The sequence below is a fragment of the Colius striatus genome, chromosome 4, assembly GCF_028858725.1.
Source record: "Colius striatus isolate bColStr4 chromosome 4, bColStr4.1.hap1, whole genome shotgun sequence".
NCBI lineage: Eukaryota > Metazoa > Chordata > Aves > Coliiformes > Coliidae > Colius > Colius striatus.
In genome coordinates, this window is record NC_084762.1 from 28,564,552 (window position 1) to 28,587,867 (window position 23,316).

The window sequence follows — 23,316 nt, forward strand, 5'->3', positions numbered from 1 at the left end:
CACACTGAGATATTACAAATGAGAATGACTGAAAAAAAAAGCAGCAATAAGCACAGCTATAATAGAGTCTCCAAAAAGATAGGCTTTGGTGGTCTGAGTTGAATCTCAGCACTTTTCCCTGCTAAAAAAGCATGTGAGCCATGGCCATCAGGCAATATTAACTGAGCTTGGCATTGCACTCATCATCTTCTGCTTGCTCTAAGGTCCTTACAAAATTGATGGACACAGAAAACTGACAAAGTCCACTGATGACAGACTGCTGATGCATGTCTGCACAAAATCTTTCCAGTAAAGAACCACATGCATACAAATCAATATAGAGGGCTAATATACCTCAGAGTCGATGCTCACTCCCACTCTTTTTCCCAAGTGTGCACCCTTAAGCCCCAGAAATACACAGGATCCACACAATTACTAAAATTTTTCAGTTCATGTTTTATGTCACTCCCATCACCTCTCACAAACATCTATATACCCAACTGATGTCTTTCTGATTATATCCATTCCCTTTTAAGGATGCAGAGTAAGCAAGTGAGAAGAGGAGACAGAATCTATCACTAATCAATCAGCTCCTCTGAGGGCAAGCAAGACCTGCGGCAACTTAGAGAACAATTCTGACTGGTCAGTAGAGTTGGGAGAGTGGGATAATGAGTTCTTAGTAGCGCTTTTGTCAGATATAGGCTCATATCATCCTTCCCTAATACTATCTCTTTTTTTAGAAGTATGCAGTGTTACGTTGTCTTTGAGATAGAATGAAAGTATTGATTACGTTGCCCATCTTTCATTTTCTTCCCCTTGGCCTCCCAAGCCTCAGTTCTCTTTTAAATGTGAGCCCAGAAGAAGTTGGTAAAAATTGCTCCTAACTTTCTCCTGACACAAATATAAGTCACAAAGAATGAAAAGGTAATCAAAATTTGATAACAGGGAAGAATGGGAAGTAGTCTCTAAGTGTCTCCTCCACCTCACATTGTCAAGCAGATATGGATGCTTTCTTTAAATCTCAAGGCATTAACACTGCTTCATAGCCATTCTGCCAGTTTCATTAATTGCATTTCTATTCCAACCATTTCATAACCAGACTGTATTTATAATCTGGCTATTTATCCTAATGTTTGATGTTTCTGACTCACATAAATACATTATGTTTGAATGCAGAGAAGTACTTTGCATGACAAATTTGAGATTTCTGTCGGAAATATTTGACTGAAATTTATTTTTGCTATCCATAGGGAATAAGCCTCTACATTATTTGATTGTTATTCACATTTTCGTAATCACATTACAAACCTCTACTAAGAAATGAAATGGCAATGTGCCTTTTTTCCTCCAAGAGCAAACGTCTCCCTCCCCATTCCAAAAGCACAGACCTTGAAAAAGCATTAGAAAATTAAAAAGCCAAAGAAAACCAAATGATGGATCTACGTTTGAATATTCATCAAAATAGGACATTGCTTAGTCACTGCTCACTATTTGGACGGTGCATGGTGCTTCGGGAAGCTTATGCAGCAATGGGAATTCAGTCTTGTTTTTATAGTATGGGTGGAGACTTTAGTGGACAGATTTCTAATGACGCTCAGTTCTCCTAATTATATTAATATTTGGCCAAGTTGCATTATTGTTAGGCCAAAAGCCACTTTACATCAGTTGATGATCTGACTTTATGTTGTAAATAAGACCACAGAAAAACAGTGATAGATTTCATTTCTGGTCTTTACTCAGATCCATCTTGATATTCCTCATTTTATGCAGCAGCTTCTCTACTTACAATCCTTTGTACTAAACACCACATACCCAAGTTACCTACTGGAGTTATTTGCCCTTGGCATTGTTTGCTCTTGGTTTCTGTGTTGTTATACTTTTCTATCCATAGACTTCCTCTAGCAGTACCCACACTGGCAGAAAATTTACCGCACCATCTCATCCTGTATAGCTATTATCAAACATCACAAGCACCAGAAAGGATGACATAAAAATATCTTTGGGCTAGTAAAAGCCATGGGTCAAATTAATCTATTGTTTCACTTCACAAATCTCACTGATCTTTTAATTGTGTCCCCCATTGCTCTTAGATTTTATGAGCACCAAATCACAGCAAGTTCTTTCTCTGGAATATGCTGAAGCACACAACAACTAAAACAAAACAATAAAAATGATGCCTTTATTCTTCCTCTTTTTAACATTTGAATGTTTGACATATTTACAGCCCCTGACCATTTGGCAGCACCTGAGAAGATCTTTTGTTGTACCATTGTGCAGCTCCCACTGATTATGTTTCCACCAACTCACTAGCAGGAAACACTCATTTTCTGTACTTGGAAAAAACATGAACACAAAGTGACGGTGGGAATGGAAACTCAGGAAAACACATAGCTTCACAATTCAAGCACAGTGGCTCCACAGAACCAGTTGTGTCTGCCATCAGAATGGGAAGAGTTCGCTGCTGAACTGCATAACGCCACGGGTACTTTTCCCAGCTGTGATCTGACACTCCAGGCTCAGTGCCATCATAGGACAGCATGTGGCAGGCACAGGCCCCCACAAGACATCACCTCCCAGCAGTCTCACATAATGGAACAGAAATAAGTGGGAATATTTGATTTTTAAAAAATTTATTTATACAAATAAATTAGCTGGGGAGGAACAAAATGCAAATAATCATTTTGCCCGTGAGCTCAACTAAATCTGGCTAATCCAACTCACTAAATATCAAATCTCACCATAAGACCTACGCAAACAACTCCCATATAGTGCTGCCCTGCAACTGGGCTTGCATTCTAAGTATTTTAGCATATCACCTTCCTTTTTTCCTTTTTTTAACTTTCTGTGTTGTATGCAGTCATTGGCCTGATCCTTTCATCCTCTGATTAGCTGGTGACAGATGCTGCTCCCCAGTTTTCTCCAACCACAGCTTAGGAAGCCAGTCACATACTCTTCTCACAGCCCTCTATGCTATACATACACTTACAGCATGACTCAGGATCTTTCATTTTGGAGACTAAAAGAATTTGGAAGTCTGTCAAAACCAAGACTTTGAAAATTATCCACTATGTTTTTACTTGTTGCTGTGTGAAAGGTAAAGAACAGAAGCAAATTCAACCGTTACCTATACAGAAATGTTATTTTACAGGAGCAGAAAATGAAAAAGTTATGATATGCTCTGGAAAAACTCATTAAGCTAGGCCAAATCTTGCCCACACTAATGAAAATAGTTGCTCGAGTGACAGCAAGGCTGATTCAACCTTTTGCATTACCAGTGTATGACGGATGCACACAGCTATCCAGTTTGCCTAGCTGATACTTCTCAAAAAGGGCAAAAATTCTTTCTAGATTTGTTATCAATATAATGTTCACTTGCCAGGTAGTGCATATTAATGCTAAAAATAGATCAATGGCTTAATAATTTAATCAGAATGATTAATAGAAACACATCAACTCGTTTAACTGGGTAACTACTATATTTGCATTACGTTTGTCACAATTAAACCAGCACAACCCAAACATCCACAAGAATTACATACATCAAGAAAAAGATATTCTGGAATTTAAACTTCATTGTTTCCCTTAATAATTTGAGAAATTTGTCTGCTCAGATCAACAGTGCACTTTAGCTAGCTTAAGGCCACCTAATTGATCTTTTGCATGCATGGTAAACTAGTTAGTACAACAGCAACTTGCAGCTCCCAAATAATTTTAATATTTTTGTTCTTATTGAATCAAGTGGTATAGGAATAATTGGATTGTCCTCACAGTTTCTTTCCCTGTTTTTTCCCCTTACTTCTTGAAGATTGGTTTAATTTCCCTGGTGACTTGCTTCTAAGAATAGCAAGGACCCCGAGGAACAGCAGGAATAGGAGAATGCTTTAAATAAAACAAATACTGCAAAATCAAACTTAAGTGGGAAACATAAATTTTGTGTTCTGCTAAGTAGGGTTTTAAATCCATACAAACATCCTTCTTTTTTTTTTTTTTTTTTTGATAAGCAGAGACACATCTCTAAAGGATGCCATTGATTATTTTGGTCTCTGTTCATGTGAGCACGGTTTGTGCTGCAGCTCATGTCTGAGCATCCTCCAATTCTGTGGATGTACTTGTGTGATGAGGTAATCAGGACTCCATTACACATTTTGTATCATAAGAAACAACAGGTTTATGGAGTGGCACTAGAGTGTTTTCCACTTTATTCATGCAACTTTTGTTCTCACAGAATCATTATGATTGGAAAAAAGCCTTTAAGATCACCAAGTCCAACCACTAACCTCTGTCAAATCCACCACTAAACCACGTCCCTCAGCACTTCACCTACACGGCTTTTAAACATCTCTAGGGATGGTGACTCCACCACATCCCTGGACAGCCTGTGCCAGTGACTAACAACCCTCTCAGTGAAAAAGTTCTTCCTAATATCCCATCTAAACCTCACCTGGCACAACTTGAGCCAATTCCCTTTTGTCCTATCATTCATTCCTGGAGAGAAGAGAATGAGCTCAACCTCACTCACTACACCCCTCTTTCAGGTAGTAATAGAGTGATCATATCTCCCCTGAGACTCCTCTTCTCCAGGCTAAACATCCCCAGCTCCCTCAGCCACTCTTCATCAGTCTTGTTCCTCAGACCCTTCACCAGCTTTGTTGCTCATCTCTGGACATGCTCCAGCACCTCAATGTTGTTCTTGTAATGAAAGGCCCAGAACTGGACACAGTATTTGTGGTGCAGCCTCACCAGTGTCGAGCACAGGGGAACAATCACTGCCCTGATCCTGCTGGTCATAGTATTTCTAATACAGGCCAGGATGCCATTGGCCTTCTTGGTCACCTGGACACACTGCTGACTCATATTCACCCATATCATCTTAATGTAAAATTATGGGAGATTTTATATCTTAAATACCTTTGGACGTGACTCATGGTTTTTAGATTATATTGATATGAAATTCAAGCCTCTGTTTTGCAGCTTCTGTCAGTTTACACAACATGCTGGCTACAGAAAAGGCTAGAAGGCAGAAATGGAAAACTCTGTAAGTGTCACCCATAGCCCTAATAAGGATTGTGAGTTAGAGCATTCAGCCACAGCATTTCATGATTTTTATTTATGGAGATAAAGGTAGACGAAACTTAGGTTAGGAGGTTGGGCTGCCAACTGCCAGAGCTCAGAAGTAGGTACACCAACTACTCAGCCTCTAGGCATCAACTCTGGCCAAGATTTTAGGTTGATGTCTGGAAACAGAAATCTCTTAATCACTTAATCAGGAGAGATGATGGTGAATTAGCAGATCTTGCAAATCACAGTCTAAGTGAAATCTATGTTTCATGTCTCTATAGGCCATCTTATTTTTTGTAAAAAAGTAGATATTCTTATATCAAATCAATAAAGGTAGTGGAGAAGAAAGAAATTACTACAGAAAAATTGTCTAATAATACTTGTTCTAAATGAAATTGGGTTGAAAAAAAAGTTGAAAGCACCTCCATAAACGAAGAAGATCCTAGTGATCTTCTTCGATGTGAAGAGGAAAAAGTGAAAAATAAATGTAAGAAATGAAAAATAGGTGCCTGGAAGCACTCTGAAAAGACATCAGTCTGTTGCTTTCAGTTACTCAAGTAATATGATTTTTGGTGTACTTTAGGAAAATAACTTACACTTGAGCCCAGGCTCTATCCTAGTTGGGAGCTCAGTTTCATGCTTAACATGTAATCATAAGAAGGAAAATAAACTATTGTTGTGATTATAGTGTCTATATTGAAAAAGAAACCTTTCAAAAAAGACATCCTCCTCTGTCCCAAAACTGTCTCAAACACAAAATAACTGTGAGCATCCAACCTACCCTGTCATCTGTTCACTCATTCAGAATCAATTTGCTCCAGTTTTTCATGATACAGTTTGTAAAGAAAATCTGTCATGGTCTTGTGTGGAGCCATTTCTGGTAATGGGGAAGGAATTGTAAAGATGGCTCCTGTAATAAGTTGCTTGAAACTTTCCCAGGCTCTGAGCCAGACTCACTTCAGGGCTGAGTCAATTGGGCACCTGCAAGATCACTTTTTAAGAAGAAGAAGCTAGAAGAGGAGGGTTCTTCCTGTTCCTTCTTGTTCTGTTCTTCCTTCTTTTCTGGCTAGTGGTGCTGCAAGAAGTTGGGAGAGAGAAGTGACCATTTGGATTCCAAGGTCAGTGAGGGAAGAGAAGAGGAGGTGTCCTGGAGCAGAGACTCCCCTGCATCCTGCGGAGAGGAGTGGAGAAGCAGAGATTTGTTTACACTTCATAAAAGACCCTGCATCAGATGCAGTGACTATGCCCAGAGGAGGGCATGTCCTATGTGAGGGACCCCATATTGGAGCAGAGGAAGAAGGTGAGGAATTGCTGTCATCTGAGAGAGAAGTGGCAGAGCCCATCTGTGAGAGACTGACCACATCCTCCATTCCCTGTCCCCCTAAGCCATTGAGGGAGGAGGAGGTAGAGATATCTGGAGCAGTGAGCTGGGCCTGGGAAGAAAGAAGGGATAGGGAGGGAGATCTTAAAGTGCTGGTTGTAATTTTCTGAAGCCCATTGCTCTTTTTTTTTTTTTTTTTTTTTTTTTTTTTTTATTCTGTTCTATTTCTTGTGGGTAGTAGAATAAACTTTCCTACTTTCCTCTCTAAGTCGGGTACTTGAGTCTGTTTTGTCCAGAACAGTAATTGGCAGTGAGCCCTCCCTGCCCTTGTCTCAACCCACAACATCCCTGATTATCTTTTTTCCTTCCATTTTGCTGGGGTCTCTGTCATCCTAAAGAGGGTGGAGGTGGATGGGAGGCACCAAGCAAGAGACTGTCATGGTGTTTCATTGCTGACTGGACAGAACTGTGACAAAGTCATAACAACCTAGTGTTTCTAAAATTTCCAAAAATGTATTCAGATCAATAAAGCCAACTCAAAAGTTCTGATTCCCAGCCTTGCTCTTTAATTCCTTGGATGAAATTCTTCCATGATATGAACTCATAGTGATGTTCAAGGAATGAAACTAGCTCAATTGGTAGAGGTCATCAATCTGAAGATATTTCTCAAATCTATCTATAAATAACATTTTTTCAAACAGCATCTTCATGGTATTGTCCAAAGACTTAGGGGTAAGTGATATCAACTATCATATGTCTGCTTGCATTGAAAAATTATGACAGTTTATACCAGATGAGGACTCCCCACAGGATCACGAATATTTGTTGACTTGTATAGTGCTGTTACTACTTAGGTCATTAGAAAAGTTGTGTTGTCATGTAAGAAGTGTGTCATTTTCACCTCATTTTACACTGACTTGGAAGTTCATGCCTGAAATATAGAATTGTGCTGCTAAACACTCACAGTGAATAGCTTTTTATTCATTAAAGGTTTTGCCAGTATGGTTATGGTATTGAAATCCTTCTAACATAAAGAGGGTGTACACCAGCTCTTGTGATTACAGATCAACCTAGTTTGCCTAGTGAAATAACTACATAAAACTGAGCAGACCTTTTGCCAGCATGGCTCTACTTTAAAAAAAGGCAAGTACTCTGACTGATGTAGTTAAACAGAGAAAATTTGTGTTGGTGGTATTATCTCCATAAATCCCTGTGATTTGTACTACTAGTGATAAAATTCATTGAAATTAGAAATCTGCTTATTCAGTCCTTTTTTTTAAAGAGAGTATAAACTTTTTTTCATGGACTGGATAACTCAAGGAGTTTTTATTACATCTCTATATCCTAAATTTATAAAGCTACATGTATCTTTTATTCCAATACCATCTTACAGCAGAATTTTTCCTGTTCAGCACCATTTTTTGTTGATACTTGTGACAATATTGTTGACATTAGCCTAATACTCACAAAATAAATTTATTTTTATTTTTATGGCTTAAAATCTTATGAAGCATTCAGTAGGAAGGCAGCCAAAGGTCAAGCTGATTTGGAAGTTTTACTTTAAAGTCGAAACTAGGCAGAAATTTTAGTGTCCTTACATTTTAATTAATACTCTGAATAAAATACCAAAAGTAGCAACTCTTGGTCAAAACAGTGACAAAATGGAAATTTTAGCATGCATTTGAGACAACACATTCATACTAAAAGACAATAAGCAACAACCACGTTAAAAAAACAATTTCAAAGCTTTGTATTAAATTCAGTATAGCAGAGCACAAGTTGTAAGATGCTTTAACAGATTTCTTTTTAACTCTTTAAAAAAAAAGTTAAAAAGAAAAAAAAGAAAGGAAAACAGATGGAGGAAAAAGGAGGAGCAGACAAAGACCTTACAAAAATATTTTTCCAGCTGTCATAGACCTGCAACATTTGCAATTAAAGAAGCTCACAAGTGGAGATTCTTTGGCAAGTAAAGTGTTCTTTACATGGAAATTAGGGTGGGGATGAAAATGGGACAACAAGGGATGTGATACAGGTGATAGGATGTGTGGATCTTAAACTTGGAGTTTGGCTGAGATGCACACATAGCCCTGAAAGTATAACAGACCTGAAACAGCTGCTACAAATGCTTATAAAGCTAGAGTATAACAAAATGAATACTTTCAGGAATGAAGCATACAAACTGATAAAAACAGGACCAGAAAACTTCTGGAGAGAGTCCAGTACAGGGCCACAAAGATGATCAGGGGACTGGAACATCTTTCATATGAGGAAAGGCTATGGGAATTGGGGCTGTTTAATCTGGAGGAGACTGAAGGGGGATCTCATTAATATTTACAAATATCTAAAGGGTGGGTGTCAGGAGGTTGGGACATCCCTTTTTTCTGTTGTAGCTAGCAACAGGACAAGGGGTAATGGGATGAAGCTGGAACACAAAAAATTTCATTTAAATATAAGAAAAAACTATTTCACTGTGAGGGTGAGGGAGCAGTGGAAGAGGCTGCCCAGAGGGGTTGTGGAGTCTCCTTCCTTGGAGGTCTTCAAGACCCGCCTGGACATGTTCCTATGCGATCTGATCTAGGTGGACCTGCTTTTGCAGAGGGGTTGGACTACATGATCTCTAAAGGTCCCATCTAACTTCTACCATTCTATCATTCTATGATTCTATAAAAAGCGTCATTACCATACCAGGCCAGTTACAAGGGGGCCTTATCTCTTTCAGATGACTTAACTGTCCCCTGAAAACCAAACATTAGAAGGCAGGTGAATTTTGAAATATACCTTACCAATAGGAATCATGAGAAAATATGCCCACTCCAACTAGCTGGATGAGATGTTTCTTAGTGTCTTGAATCTGCAGGTTACTCAAAAGTGAAAAGACTGATTCTTAAATATTTAATAATCTTTTGTTAGGGATGTGTAGTCATCTGTGCTCTTTCAGCACTGCTTTTCCACTTCTTCAAGGCTATGTCCACCTCAAGGTATGTGGCTGTCTCCAGGGAAGGTCACAAGGCTGGACTGGAGAAGAAGAGGTAGACTGGCAGGAGGACTTTGGGGAGCTACTCCAGGGCCTGAGCTCAAGGGGAACCTGCTGCTATCTTCATCTGTGTGAGCATCAAGTATTTGGTCATTCTACCACTGACCACCTCTAAGGATTTAAACCAACTACAGCAGCAGGTAAACAACTGTTGATACTGTATCTAGAATGGCTCTGTTGAGAGACATTTTTAACTTGGTAAAGGTGACAGCTGAAAGAGTTATTTATTGAAAAAATAAACTATGATTGCGGAGCAAGCATTAGACATGAAACTAGTCACTATAGGCAGAATATCTCTTCTGGTTATATCCCAGAATTTCTTTCTTTCCATTCTATATTGATTGAATCAAAATCAGTGCAGACTAACTATGATTATTCTGTGATTAATCCTGTTCATCTACAATGGATCATAAACTCCTTTATTCTCTTCCATCACTGATATGCACATCTCTGCTAAAAGTAGTGCAGTAGTTCAACAGGAAGTAACCTTAATGAGACAATAGGAAAATTCTATTTTGTATTTATTAATTTATATCTGTTGATATACTACATAGTGCTTCTTCCCAAACGTTAGATTTTGTGCTCCAGTACATCTAAAAGCTTCAAAGCACTCATTTCTAATTAGCAGGTTTCCCTTCAGAGGTGTAAGACAAACATGGCACTGCAGAACATGACGAAGAGACTGCTAGTGAACATTTTGCCAGTAGATGTCTCTGCTAAACACACTGAGGGGAACACGCTCAGTTTGAAGCTACAGCAAAATGCAAGTAGAGGTTTGCATCCTTCAGATGAAGAGTAGGGGTAAAACCAACTAGATAACTAGCAATTTCTGAAGACGTTTCTTACGTAGTCACAATAAAAATGGGGTTCACTTAAAACTCACTGACTCTCAAGTTACTTTTGTCTTGTTGTATCATCTCACTGAGTAAGAAGGACTCGCGAAAGGCTGCACTTGACAGAAGTTATAAATGTAGCATCTCAAAGGAAAAAATATTTTTATTATTTACATTCTAGTTTTTGTAAAAACACTCCTACTTCCAATAAAGAACTTTCTTATTATTTTCCCTAAAACTAAAAAATCAGTATGTAGAAGAAGAAATTACAGTTTTAGGCTGAAATAGCGTAGTACATGGTAGAATAATTATGCCCCTGATGGATAATGTTCAGAGGTTCTTACATTTTCTTTACATCTATGTGTCATTTGTCAGTGGTCTTAGTTGCAAAAACACAGCTTCTAAGCAAAAAACTAATATTAGTTTCTCGTAATTGGCACTTGCCATTAACATACAGCATGATTTTCCAATTAATAATGAAAAAAAAAGGTCTCAAAAGGCGCAGATCAGCTGGAAAAGCATCTGCTTAAAATACACACACGTAATTAGAAGAGGACGTCAAACAGACTTGATTACATATTTCATGAGTATGTGTCAAAGAGTGTAAAGCATTTGACTTAACCCCAGGGTGACTTCAAGAGGATTTATTCTATCTAATGTTTGTGATTAGCACCATATAATCTGGATCTGCTGAACAAGTAGAGTTTTTACTCAACATGCAAATTTTCTTTTGCTTTAATTTAGCCTCTTCGGATTTAAGCATAAAATCTCTGTGTTGCATGAAGGCTTGAAACAGCTGGATCCAGTTAGCTAGGAAATTAAAAATGTAATGAATGAACTAAGGTAATCCTTGCCATGGTAGCCAGCATGCACTAGAACAAGACCCTGAGATCTGCTGAGGGATGATGGAAGTGCACACCCCTAATGCCCGGCAGACCTTCTTCTGCAAATGCCAAAACGATGATCACTGCTCTAATCACAGTGTGCTCTAGTTTCTCATATAACTAAATTCATTTCATCACCCTGTCAAGGTTCATTTTCCAGGAAAGAAAACTGTCGGAAAGAAAACTGTTCACTTAGCCAGGGAAATTAGTATCCACAAGGTAACAATTTCCTGTTTAGTACATCAATATGTGGCAAAAATTAATTAGCACTATATTACATTGTTTAAAAGGTAATTTATGTGTAATTTTATTTTCCATTTCCCTTTCAGTTCTGTTTTTTAGCTGGAACTTAGTATTTCTTATGAGTATTATACAGGTTTTAAGGATACCACTGAAAGATTTTTATTTTTTCTCATTTCAAAAGGGTACTCTAAAAAGAATAAGGTCCCCAACCTAATAAATCCATTTAGTAATCAAAAAGACTTTGGAAGGTCTGCAGCCAAGTCTAAAAGCCCTCACTTTTGTTCTCCTTTGAAAAATGCAGTCCCACAGGACTTTACAGCTACCTCTTAGCAATGATAATGACAACTTTGCAGTGAAAATGACAATTCCTTTAGATCTTAACTATGTATGATGCAGAAAATGATCTTGGCAGAAAGATATTACAGACAATATTATAGAAAATACTTCTCCAAGATACCCCTTGGCCATGTGTAGGCAATACTAAATCAGCGTTGGAACCAGGGATACACAGTTTCATTACTCTTTACTGCTGTTAACATTCCTATGGCCTTTATTTAAGACTTGGGTCTGTATCTACTGTAAAAAAAGATAAGTCCTATCCATTAATTCAAATTTGCTTTCCAAATACACTGTATGTGCTTGGCTGTACTTCCAGACAGTTGCACAACACTGCCTCATCTACTTGCTCATTTTGTAATACTGATTCTTAGTCTTAATTTCATCTACAGCCATTAAGAAATGTGTGCTCAGTTGAGCATGTCTTTCCTAATAAATGAACCATAGTCTCAACAATGGCTTTTTTTGATGCAAAAGAACCAAGTAAGCTTTCTTTCCTCCTAACCTGTTCTAACTGGTCATTTGAAAATGAAAAGGATCATAGACTTCTGAAATCAACTGTACAAACACATTCTTTAAACAGGACATCTTTTTGACTGTTTTACCATAAGAGTAACATTCTTTGCAGACAAAAATTCTTTTCCTATTGCAAGATAGTTTTTCTATTGTCAGACTGTGAGCCTTTCTCTCTCAGAGAATGCAACATAGAATCATAGAATGGTACGGCTGAAAGGGACCTTTAGAGATCTAGTCCAACTCCTCTGCAGAAGAAGGTTCACCTAGACCAGGTCATACAGGAACATGTCCAGGAGTGTCTTGAAGACCTCCAAGGAAGGAGCCTCCACAACCCCTCTGGGCAGCCTGTTCCACTGCTCCCTCACCCGCACAGTGAAATAGTTTTTTCTTATGTTTAAGAGGAACTTTTTGTGTTCCAGCTTCATCCCATTACCCCTTGTCCTGTTGCTAGATACAACAGAAAAAAGGGATGTCCCAACCTCCTGACACTCACCATTTAGATTGGGTTTGAAGCATAAAATACAGGTTGAAAATCAGAAAAGACTCGTACAGTAACAGATAGATGAGGGTTTGACAAGTGCAGGTAATTACTATGTAAAGGTTCTGATTCATCAGTCAGTTAGGGCTTAGTTTCACAGCAATCACCTGATGTAAGGCACAAAAAACACCTTCCTTATATTACTCCATGTGCAATATGGTACAGAGAACTGCAGAAATTTAGGCTGTACAGTTGGTTCACATTACTAAAACCTTGTTCATTGGATGATCTGAATAGGAATGAGACTCCACAGTTTAAGTCAGGGATACGTATGATTCACGTGCAATCTTATAATAAAAAACATGCACCTATTGATTAGTCATTTGCTGAACTACTGTAAAAAAGTTAATTTATTTGTTTAGGAACACAGTGGTTTATTTTGAACTAAATAGAGATATAGAAACACATAAATCATTGCAGTTTATTAAACGTTCTCCCATCTTCCTTTCCTAGTTGTGTACTACTGAATACCTCTCCTGATTACAGTGATAGGGAGACAAGGGACCCAGGATTTTATCATTCCTGTTAGATCATCACCCACTGCCTAGAAGAAATTGAACAACTAACACATGGACAAACTCCGCTCTTATCAGCTCATTAACAACTCTGATTTATAGCTACCCCAGCTCAATGGAGACCTCCACTGAAAACAATAGCTCTTTTAAACTCAGTGGTTCCTTGGTTTTTCTGCTGGCTTTAGTAAAGTCAACACTGTGATCTGTGACATAATATAAATGAGGATAGCAACATGTTCAGCAGTTGCCATACTCCCTGTGCAAATGCTGTTCTTCCTACTTCTTCCGTGTCTGATTGGTTTTGGTTTGCTTTGTCATTTGTTTGTTTTTTTCTGTAATGATTTAACCAATAGTTACATGAAAGCGTAGAAATCACATCAAAAAGCAAAGTACATACTGTGATTTTAATTATTGCTGTTTCCAATAACTGCAGAAGTAATTCCTTACCTACAATATGGAAGTGTAACTAGTAGGACATCTAATAATTGTGACTGATCTTTTTCATCTAGTGATTAAACTAGATACATAAAGAAGGAAAGGCAGGTACAGGCCATACTAACTGGCATACAAGAGACTATTCTGGTGCTAGCAAAGTTAAGGCTTCCTTGGTGAGAAAAATGAGATCAGTGACTCCAGCATCCTTTCATGTGGAAACACAAACGGTCCCTCAGGACAAAACTGCCTTGAGTTTCTCCTTGCAGTCTTTAATATTTGGGACCTGCAATGTACACAGCCCTGCCAAAGGAGAAGTTCTATTAGCTGCAGACCTCAAGAGCTCAGTTGTCACTGGATGAGAGAAGCCTGTCAGTGTTGGATGTTGACACTCCCTGCTACTTCTTGCCTTGACAAGCCACAGTCAATGCAAGAGCACCGGTGGGGATTCCCCAGCTATTAGTTGCCCCAGAAGTCTCCCAAGAATCAGAAGATCCTGCTGCAAATATCTCCCCTATAACACTGGATGTCATAAAATACCATTACTGTAGAAGTCTTGCTAACTCTTTTGTCTGAACACTGAACAATTATCTCCCACCTAGAGTATATTTTGTCAGCTGTGCTGCACTTTTTCTTCATTAGCTTAGTTTATAATATAGACATTTCTCCTTCTTTTAGTTCCTAAGAAGCATATTTTTCTCTCTAGTTGTATTATGCAAAATCATCCAAGACATTTATGTGCAGCATTACCTCTTCTTGTCTTATCTCTACAGGTCTGAGGAATGACTCTGACATTTTTGCTCCTTTCCTAGGCCTCTTCACAGATTAGGCAGTTTGTGAATGCCATCCACATCAATATTAGCAAATGCATATTAAAACCCCTCAAAACATAAAAGCAGCTTTTATTTCCAGAAAGAAACCTTAAATACGTTCTGCAAAGGCAGTCTTGGTAGGATTTCTTCTGGCAACTCACTTTTTCAAAGTTTCTCAAATCATGTAGCTTTTCTGCTCTGCTTTCAAAGGTACAAATGATATCTAGTTTGCATTAGTTGTCCCAGACGAAAGCTAGAAAAGCCTGGACTAATGTAATGTGCTAGCAGCAAGAGCTGTCAGCAATAAACAAATAACTTGCTTTCTAGTTTGTTCTCTAAATCAAGTTCATTTTGGGACAGAAATTTTAAAACAGAAAAAGTCATCACCCCATGCATGCAAGTAGAGGAGAGGTTTTTGTCTTTTCACATACCTGTAGAGTCATTATCTGGGAATCAGAATACCTTTGTATTTTAAGCTCTTCTGTGCTCTTTTCACATTAAGAAGTCAAACTTTTCTTTCTGATGCCGGGATTAAAAATGCCTTCTCTTTAGCATATCCAGTGCAAATGGAGTATCTTCTCCCTACTGCTAACTTGTCAAAAATTTTTTCTCAGAAAAGAAAGCTCCAATAACCCACAACTCTCAAGTACAGTTACAGAAGCAGTGAGGTGAGGACACTAGTGCAAATTGTCCAGATGTCTGTTATGTTAAAGTTCATCTTGTGGCAAATGGTTGGCATAGAAAAAGCAAAAATTCCATCAAGAATTCATTCCCTTTTTTAAACTAAGGGAAGAATTTCCTCTCAGAATGAAGAATTTCATAACTGTCGGGCAAAATGAAGCATTTACAAGCCAGAACACACGTATTAATGCTACCTTTAATCTTATGATTTTTAAAAGAAAACTCCAAAACCCATTAAAATTATGAATGAAAGCAACACTAAGTATGAAAGCAGTAAAATTCACAATCAACACACTGATGGTCCAAGTTTAGGCAACACACTCAGATAATGTCAGGATGGAGTTACAAACTCCACACAGGAGAAGAAATCTCAGTAATCTCTGTCAATCTGTTTTAGGAGAAAATTCCTTTCTGGCTTTAAACTGGGTAACTTCCGTAACCTTAAGAGTTTAAACACAACACACATGAGAATCTGTGCAGTACTACCAAATGCACGCTGCACAATATTACAATTAGAGTACTCCTTATAACATAATTGCAAATTATATAACCTTAGTTTCATTTATAAAACTGATGAAAATTTACTAATAAAAAAACATATCAGCTAAGGTAAAGTTTAAAAATCATATAGATGCAAGACCTCTAAAAATGGCTTAAACACACAAACACACATGCATCATGATGTAATTCTGGTATGAAATATGCCTTGTTGTTAAATGGAAGCTGACACATGTCCAGTATTTAGTTAGATGGTATCAGATCCAAAAATAGATCTCTGTTTTTTACAACACTGCCTAACGCTGCAACTCTGATTTACCTTCCATTAGTGATCTTCCTCCCCATCTCCAATAATTACACCAGTATAATCAAGCTACAGTACACCTCAAAAGAACTTCACCAGTGTTTTTATTACACAATTACTAACAACAACTTTGTTTATTTTGCTTGTTCCTACTCCAGGCTATTTCCAATCCAGAATGAGAACCGTTGTTTGTGTTGAGGGAGTGCAAAGCACGTAATCCAAGGGCTACAGCAAAGTGAGTTTTAGAAGTGCTTTACAACTGACAGTGCATTTTGCCACTGAAAACTCTGGCAGTTGAAGTGGAAGAAATATGCATAAAGTGGATTAAAACAAATCTGCAGTCCTTCTGGATTACAAAGTGTTGCTACAGCATGGAACGGCTTTGCTCTATACACACAAATGCCAATAATCTCTGTTCAAAAGGAACTGTGGACCTTTGACAGAAATTAAAATATTTCAAAAACATACTTTGTTAAGTTGGAACACTCCACATGAGGAAGCAAGCCATGGTGCAAGCCTCCTGCACAGCCAGTGATGCAAGCTTTCCTGTCCAGGTGTCATCTCCTACACCCTTCAGCAGAACCACTGACCCACAGCAGCAATCACAGAGATGCTGTGCATTTGCAGTGCTGAGACAGACAAGAAACACCGTCCTAGAGTCAACAAAGCACATGAATGTCACCCTTCTCATAGAGCTTCTGGCTTGAAGTTCACTCAAAGCTCCATTTGGGACTCCATCATTAGCTCCACATTAAGTGCTTCAAAGATACTCAAACAGCATGAGCCACTCAACTACCTTCTATTGTTACTTTCCTATTGCATCTTTGAGAGTGTGAGGCAGGTTAAATGTGATTGATGTACTCAAGTCTGGTGTGTGTATTTGTGGAGAACAATCTGGATACTTTATTTTTTTTCCAAACCAGGCTGGAATAATCTAATATATAAGACCCGAATAAACCAGTTAAATTAAAATCTGCTCTTCACACTGATGAATATGGATAGAAAATCTAGAAAGGAAAATTAAGCTACAGACACGAGAAATATCATCAGATTTGTGCCCTGAGAATAAATCTGGAACTTCAGTCTTCAGTATCAGAGTTGCGTTAACCAACCTGTGAGTTTTTCCAGAGCATCAAATCCATGTTTCAGAGCAATGATATCAAGAAATGAGACTGTGCCATCTTCAAACCTAAAAAAATAGAATAAATGAGCATAGTAAACAAATCATGCAGTGACTTTAAATCTATTTTGAGAGTTATTCTTCTATATTCAATAAATCAAACTCTCAAAATGGGAACTCTGCCCTGAGGATTTAATTTTCCCATCTTGTTGGTTGCTTGCACATATAAAGTTATATTTTCCCCTGCATGAGAGGGGATTTTTAAAGTAACAAGTAACATTATGTCTTTTGAGCTAAAGTCACCAAGGTTCTAAGATACCTTCTGACAACACTAGGAATTGATGAGGAGACAGGTAGGAACTTTGTGTTTGCCCATCAGCTCCAAAGAGATTACATCTGATACAGTTGGATTAGAAGACAAGAAAAGATCTTCCTCACCTGGAGCAAAGAGGAAGATCACTAGCAAATCTTCCTCCACATGCTCCTCCTGGATATTAAAAATAACTAACCTATAACACGAGCACTATACAAGGGTAGAGGAAATGGTGCATCCCTTACCAACATATTTTAAAGGCAATATCAAATGGAAACAAAAATGCCAGATGTGATGAACTGCTGCAGTCATGCCCACAGGTCAAAATGAGAAGGTGCAGCTCCAAGGTGGAGATGTATTCAGGAACTGATATCAAAGAGAATTTCAAGGTGAGAGAAGAGACATCTTCATCAAAATAAGTTTAATTTACACTTTGTGTGTACCACAGTTTACAAGACGTTTTAAGAAGTTATGATTTTACTTACTTGATTATAAAGGAGAATGTAGAATAATGCTGACAATTAGAAACATCAAATCTATACAGAACTCACTACCATGTAAGGCTGAACTTGGGGTAACAGCAAGTCTCTAAGGAGAGAGCTATATACAAAAGTATAATGGTAACTGCTGGAAATGTACCCACCAGTAATAACCCCAAATCTCATAGTCTGAGTTTAAAATTTCACTCTGGACAGGAAGATGAGACCTTCCCAGGGACGGGGAGTTCCTTGAATCTCAGGAATATCTGATATGTCCACATTGAATGTCCATATGGACAACATGGAGCACAGCAGTGTCACTCTTGGGTAAAAATACTTTACATGGACATATAATATACAAGAAAATAGGGATTTTTTTTTCCCCTGGATGTAGCATGTTTCAAAATGCATGTAAAGATCCATTGTTGCCATGATTAAGTACTTACTGTGAAAAGGCTCAAAGGTTAAAAGCATCAGACTTCAAATGTTTTTTCTTTAATAAAATAAACCTCAATGGAATAGTGTTAACAGCTCTCACTGCTGCAGTGCTTTTTTCTTATCTTCTGTTTCATTTTTCTATAGTTATCAAATCATTCAAACACTGCAAGACACAGTGTCAGGTGAAGGACATAAAAAGCTTCCAAAATTATTTGGTTAAGTGAAGTTCCACACAAATAAATAATGCAAAGGTATTGCGTATATATAGTAATATATTTGCCTGGGATTAAAAAACAAGAGGCAGAGACAGCCAATAACTATAAACTCAATAAAAGTGGTGGACTGCTATAAGGAGGAATGGCCCAAAAGAGACCAGTCGTGCTCATATATTTCAACATAACATACGCCAAAGATTCCTTCTTAGGAATTTCTGAATCTTGCCTAGTAATAATTAATAGCAAAATCTATTGCTCCTGAACTTCAGGGACGAAACCTTGCTTGTTGCCAGTGATAAAATTTTAAATGGCCACTTGTGATTTGAAAGAGTCCTAAAACGCCACAAATATTTTCATAGAAACCTGTAGACCAGCATATGAGGGAAGCAATACTCTATGCAAAAAGCAAGAAAAATTTGGGGTGGAAGAGGAGGAAGAGATAAGGCAGAAGCTAACAGTTTTAGAATGAAATGCAGAAAAACATTACAAATTTGCACTGGCTTCAGGAAATATCACAGTGGTCCCACACAGCTGCCAAGGAGAGATTACAGAAGGGATCTGTGAGGGGGAATTGACCTGCTCTGCTCAGTTACTAGCAATGGCTGGGAAAGCAAAAAAGACACTGGGAACTAAAGAACACAGCAGAGACGCTGGCACTGAGCCCATCAAGAAGACTGCACAACCATCAACAACTCTATCATTATCAGAATAGAAAAGCACTGGAAAGGGCAACAAAGGTGCAAATCTAGATCCTTAAAGGCTTACTGATACTAAAAGGGGAAATAAAAAATTGATTTCTGTTCATTAGATATGATTATTAACTTAAGTAGACAACCACGGTACATTCATTGCTAAGCAATAGAAGAGATCCATGAACTACACTAGCTGGTGTAAGACCCTAAAGATTTTTATAGAAGCAGTCCAGAGTTCTCTTACCATTCAGTAAAAAGAAAGCAAACACAATTGTGGGGCTTTGATCAAGTGTTATGCTCCAGAACAGCACAATCATTGTGGCAATATATGCATCCTGCATTATTTAGTCAGACCTCTGTTATTTATTCTTTCTGAATTAAAAAAATAAAGCAGCCTGTTAGGAGCTCTGTTGCAAGAACCAAATACCATCAAAGGAGTGAAAATAATGCTAAAAATATTTGCTGAAGGATACGGGCAAGTCTCCCTTTTTACAATTTAGGTATCAACTATCTCGCATTTTGTATGGTCATACAACTCCCTCTGTTTCTACATTACTATCTTTCCATTTCTGATAAAGAAAGCACTAATATTTTGTTACTCCTATAATACGTATCTTTACAATACTTCCAGTGCACTTGACTGTTGTGTATATTATTCAGATTTACCGAACACCTGACGAGCAATTTCATGTAAAAATTTACAAGAACTGTCTGTAAGTTCTGATATTTAGGAAATTAAGTCTTAAGTTCTATGGTATTTTTACCTAGTACCACAACAAAACATAATGCTATAAAGGGTAGCTATTTCCCCCTTGGGATACAAAATGCTCTCTCCCAGAATATTTAACTGTATTTAAGATTGAGAGCAAATGTGCTCCTTGCATTGAAAAACACTGACTTCAATGACTACTCTTCTGTTTGATGTGATTGATGCTTGAAATAAATTGTTTCCCCACTCAATAGCAGTTCCAGTGTTAGAACAATCACTGTAGGATGAAGTTCATTTGAATGCTGGTCTAGAAGCCATTTCCTGAAGTAATAAATGTTTTGCAGCTGATGATGTATAGAGGATACTTACAAAGACTAACACTGCAGAATACCAACCCAAGAAATAAGCTTCTCTCTATTATCTAGTTCTTATTATAATTAATCCCACTTAATCACATCCAGGTTGAACTAAATTACTCAGCTGATGGTATTTGTGAAAAGCATTTCACATCAACCTGCTACCTGACAAACTAGTTAAAGAGCTCATGGCATAACAAAAACTAGAGCAGTCTGCCTAAATTTATCAAGAAGTTATGAAGCTGATGAGCTATTCTTCTTGCCGAGTTACATAAGATCTCTGTTTCTAGAATCAGTAATTTTTCCCTTGAGTTATGAGAGGAAAATATTGCTTACAGAAATTCCACCTTTAGGATGTTCCTAGGGATGAAGATAGAAGAGTTTCTCTTTGAATCCTTGTTCAATTGGTTGTTATGACACTTGTGTGTTAGGCTTCCGCATACAAACGTTTTGTAAGACTACTATCCCACACTCAGGATAATTGAAACAAAGAAAACTGTGACATCTTGGGCAGTCTGAATTGATCCTCTCCTTAGCCAGGTCACCTTTACTCGGAAATATGACAATAAAAGTAATTGCCTGGACAGATGTGGTTGAAAATAAAATGCTTAAAGGCTAAACAAACCAGTCATGTTTAAAAGAGAGGATTATCAGTAAAATTTTGTGGAAGACAAAAATATTATCCTGGAGTTACACACATTGACTTAAGTCTAAAAGGACTCTCAAGACCATTTAGTCAATGCTAAGGTGATGAAATATTTTGCATAACATAAGATATTCTGTATAAGGAAAACATGTAAGCCATGGCTTTTAGGTATATTGTGTGGGAGCACCTGCCTCTGAGTTCTGTGAAGACTAACTTGCTTAGCAGGCAGATGAATGATTCAGCGGTATTTTTTTTCCAGATTTATTTGCCCAGAAAAAGTAAATCCAGTCAGAACCACTGCACATGTGCAATTCCTAGATGAAACACAACCTAGATCTTTAAAACTTTGATAAAAATCCCATCACAAGGTTAATAATAATCCTGCTCATTTGAGAGCATTGCTGAGTCAACACAAAGTGCAATGAAACAGTGTGGAGGGAAACATCACTGTTAGCCAGCTTTCACACTCCTTTACTTGGGCATAATGACCTCTTTTAGGTCGAATGAGCAGAAGTCATTCCTGAGTTTTTAAAGCAGGTAAAAGTGAAACCAAATCCACAGAGAAAGCATATTTCTTGAATAAGCTGCTTTTCTTTTATTTTTTCTTTTTTCAAAATACTCCTCAATAGTGGAGCTTCCCTTTGATGTGAGATGTTACTTGAGTTCCTTTCATCTTTTCAATTCATTTATTTTCATCTAATTAAGAAGTACAATACAGAGAGGTTCTTGGTTTGCATTTAGAAGTAGTTAATTCAGATCCTATTTTTCACCTCTTGCGGATACTCCATATCACCTCCACATGAAACAACTGTCTTGGCAAATTCAATTTTTACATATTATACATTTACTTGCATATTCTAAATTTTCATTTTCTGGAATGACAATAGCATCAAGCATCTACAGTGTCAAGCTTTTGGTTGTAGAAATAGTGTTTTCAGTTACATTCACATTCTTAGGTTAGTAATTGCCATCTGATATTAGCAGGGGAATGGATCTTAATTGGTCTCACTGCTTTTCAACATCAAAAACTAACATTTACAGAAGGAGCTATATTTGTTTTGTTGTTTGTGGGTTTTTTTAACTTAAAATACATCATTAACAGTCTATGAAACCTTTAGAGCCCTGTTCTGCTCTTTAGCACATCTATCAACTCCTCTTGAGACAAAGTTCTCAGGCACCTTTCTGGGATATTTGTGGCCAAGGGAACATGCTCCCCTCAGTCTGGCCTTGTCTCCCATAGATGATGCTCTTCATTTTCAGCAATTTTCCAGTTATCCGTATTAGCCACTTTCTTAACTGGGTGAAGCCCTGGTCACATTAACAGCTTAATTTTAAGGCAGCATGACACAAGATGATGCATTTATCTTTGGGCTTTTTGATCCTCTACTAGTAAAACCTTTGGAACAGGACCTGTTCCACTAACACACAGGTACACACTCCCTTTAGATTAAGAATCTGTTTCACACAATGGATGCCACTGTCATGGTTTGACATGACAGCCTTTTCTGGTAAGCGGGAAGGGGCTGCAAAGATGGCTCCTGCAAGAAGTTGCTCACAACTCTCCCCAGCTCAGAGCCAGACCCACTTCTGGGGCTGAGCCAATTAGACGCCTCCACGATCACTTTTTAAGAAGAAGCCAGAAGGGGAGGTTTCTTCCTCCATCTTCTTTCTTTCTTCTGCCCCTTCTTCCTTCTTCTGGCTGGTGGTGGTGCAAGGAGTAGGAACAATGAGAGAGACAACCATGCAGACTCCAAGGTCAGTGATGAAAGAGAGGAGGAGGTGTGCTGTAGCAGAGACTCCCCTGCATTCTATGGCGAGAACTGGTGAAGCTGAGATTTATTTTCATTTCTTTAAAGACCCCGCATCAGTGGTAGAGACTCATTTTGATAATGAGCCCGCATCAGGGGCAGGGACTCATTTTGCTAAAGCTGACCCCAGACCAGGGGCAGCGATTCACTTCATTAAAGGCCCCGAGCCAGGGACAGTGATTTTGGCCGGAGGAGGCCTTGTCCCGAAGGAGGGACCTTGCAACTGCAGAAACTGCAACCGCGGCGAAGAATCCACACCAGAGGTATTCACCAAGGACTGTGTCCCGTGTGAGGGAACCTGTATCGGCAGAAGCCGCAGCTGCTGGGAACAACCCACACCAGAGAAGTTTGTTAAGGACTGTGTTCCGGGGGAGGAACCCCGTGTTGGAGCAGGGGAAGAATACCAGGAGTCATCCTCATCTGAGAAGACAGAAGCGGCAGAGCCCATCTGTGAGAGACTGAACACATCCCCCACTCCCTGCCCCCCTGAGCCGTTGCGGGGGGAGGAGGTAGAGATATCGGGAGCAGTGAGCTGGGCCCAGGAAGAAAGGAGGGA

General features: G+C 38.4%; 1 protein-coding gene across 1 annotated transcript in view; it reads right to left on the bottom strand.

Moving 5' to 3' along the window:
• MOCOS (molybdenum cofactor sulfurase) overlaps positions 1-23,316 on the bottom strand; it is a 222,387-nt gene that overhangs the window by 88,006 nt on the left and 111,065 nt on the right. The window contains exon 5 of the mRNA XM_061995353.1: positions 17,097-17,173. Within this exon, the coding sequence (XP_061851337.1) occupies positions 17,097-17,173 (77 nt within the window). The remainder of the gene's footprint in view (positions 1-17,096; positions 17,174-23,316) is intronic.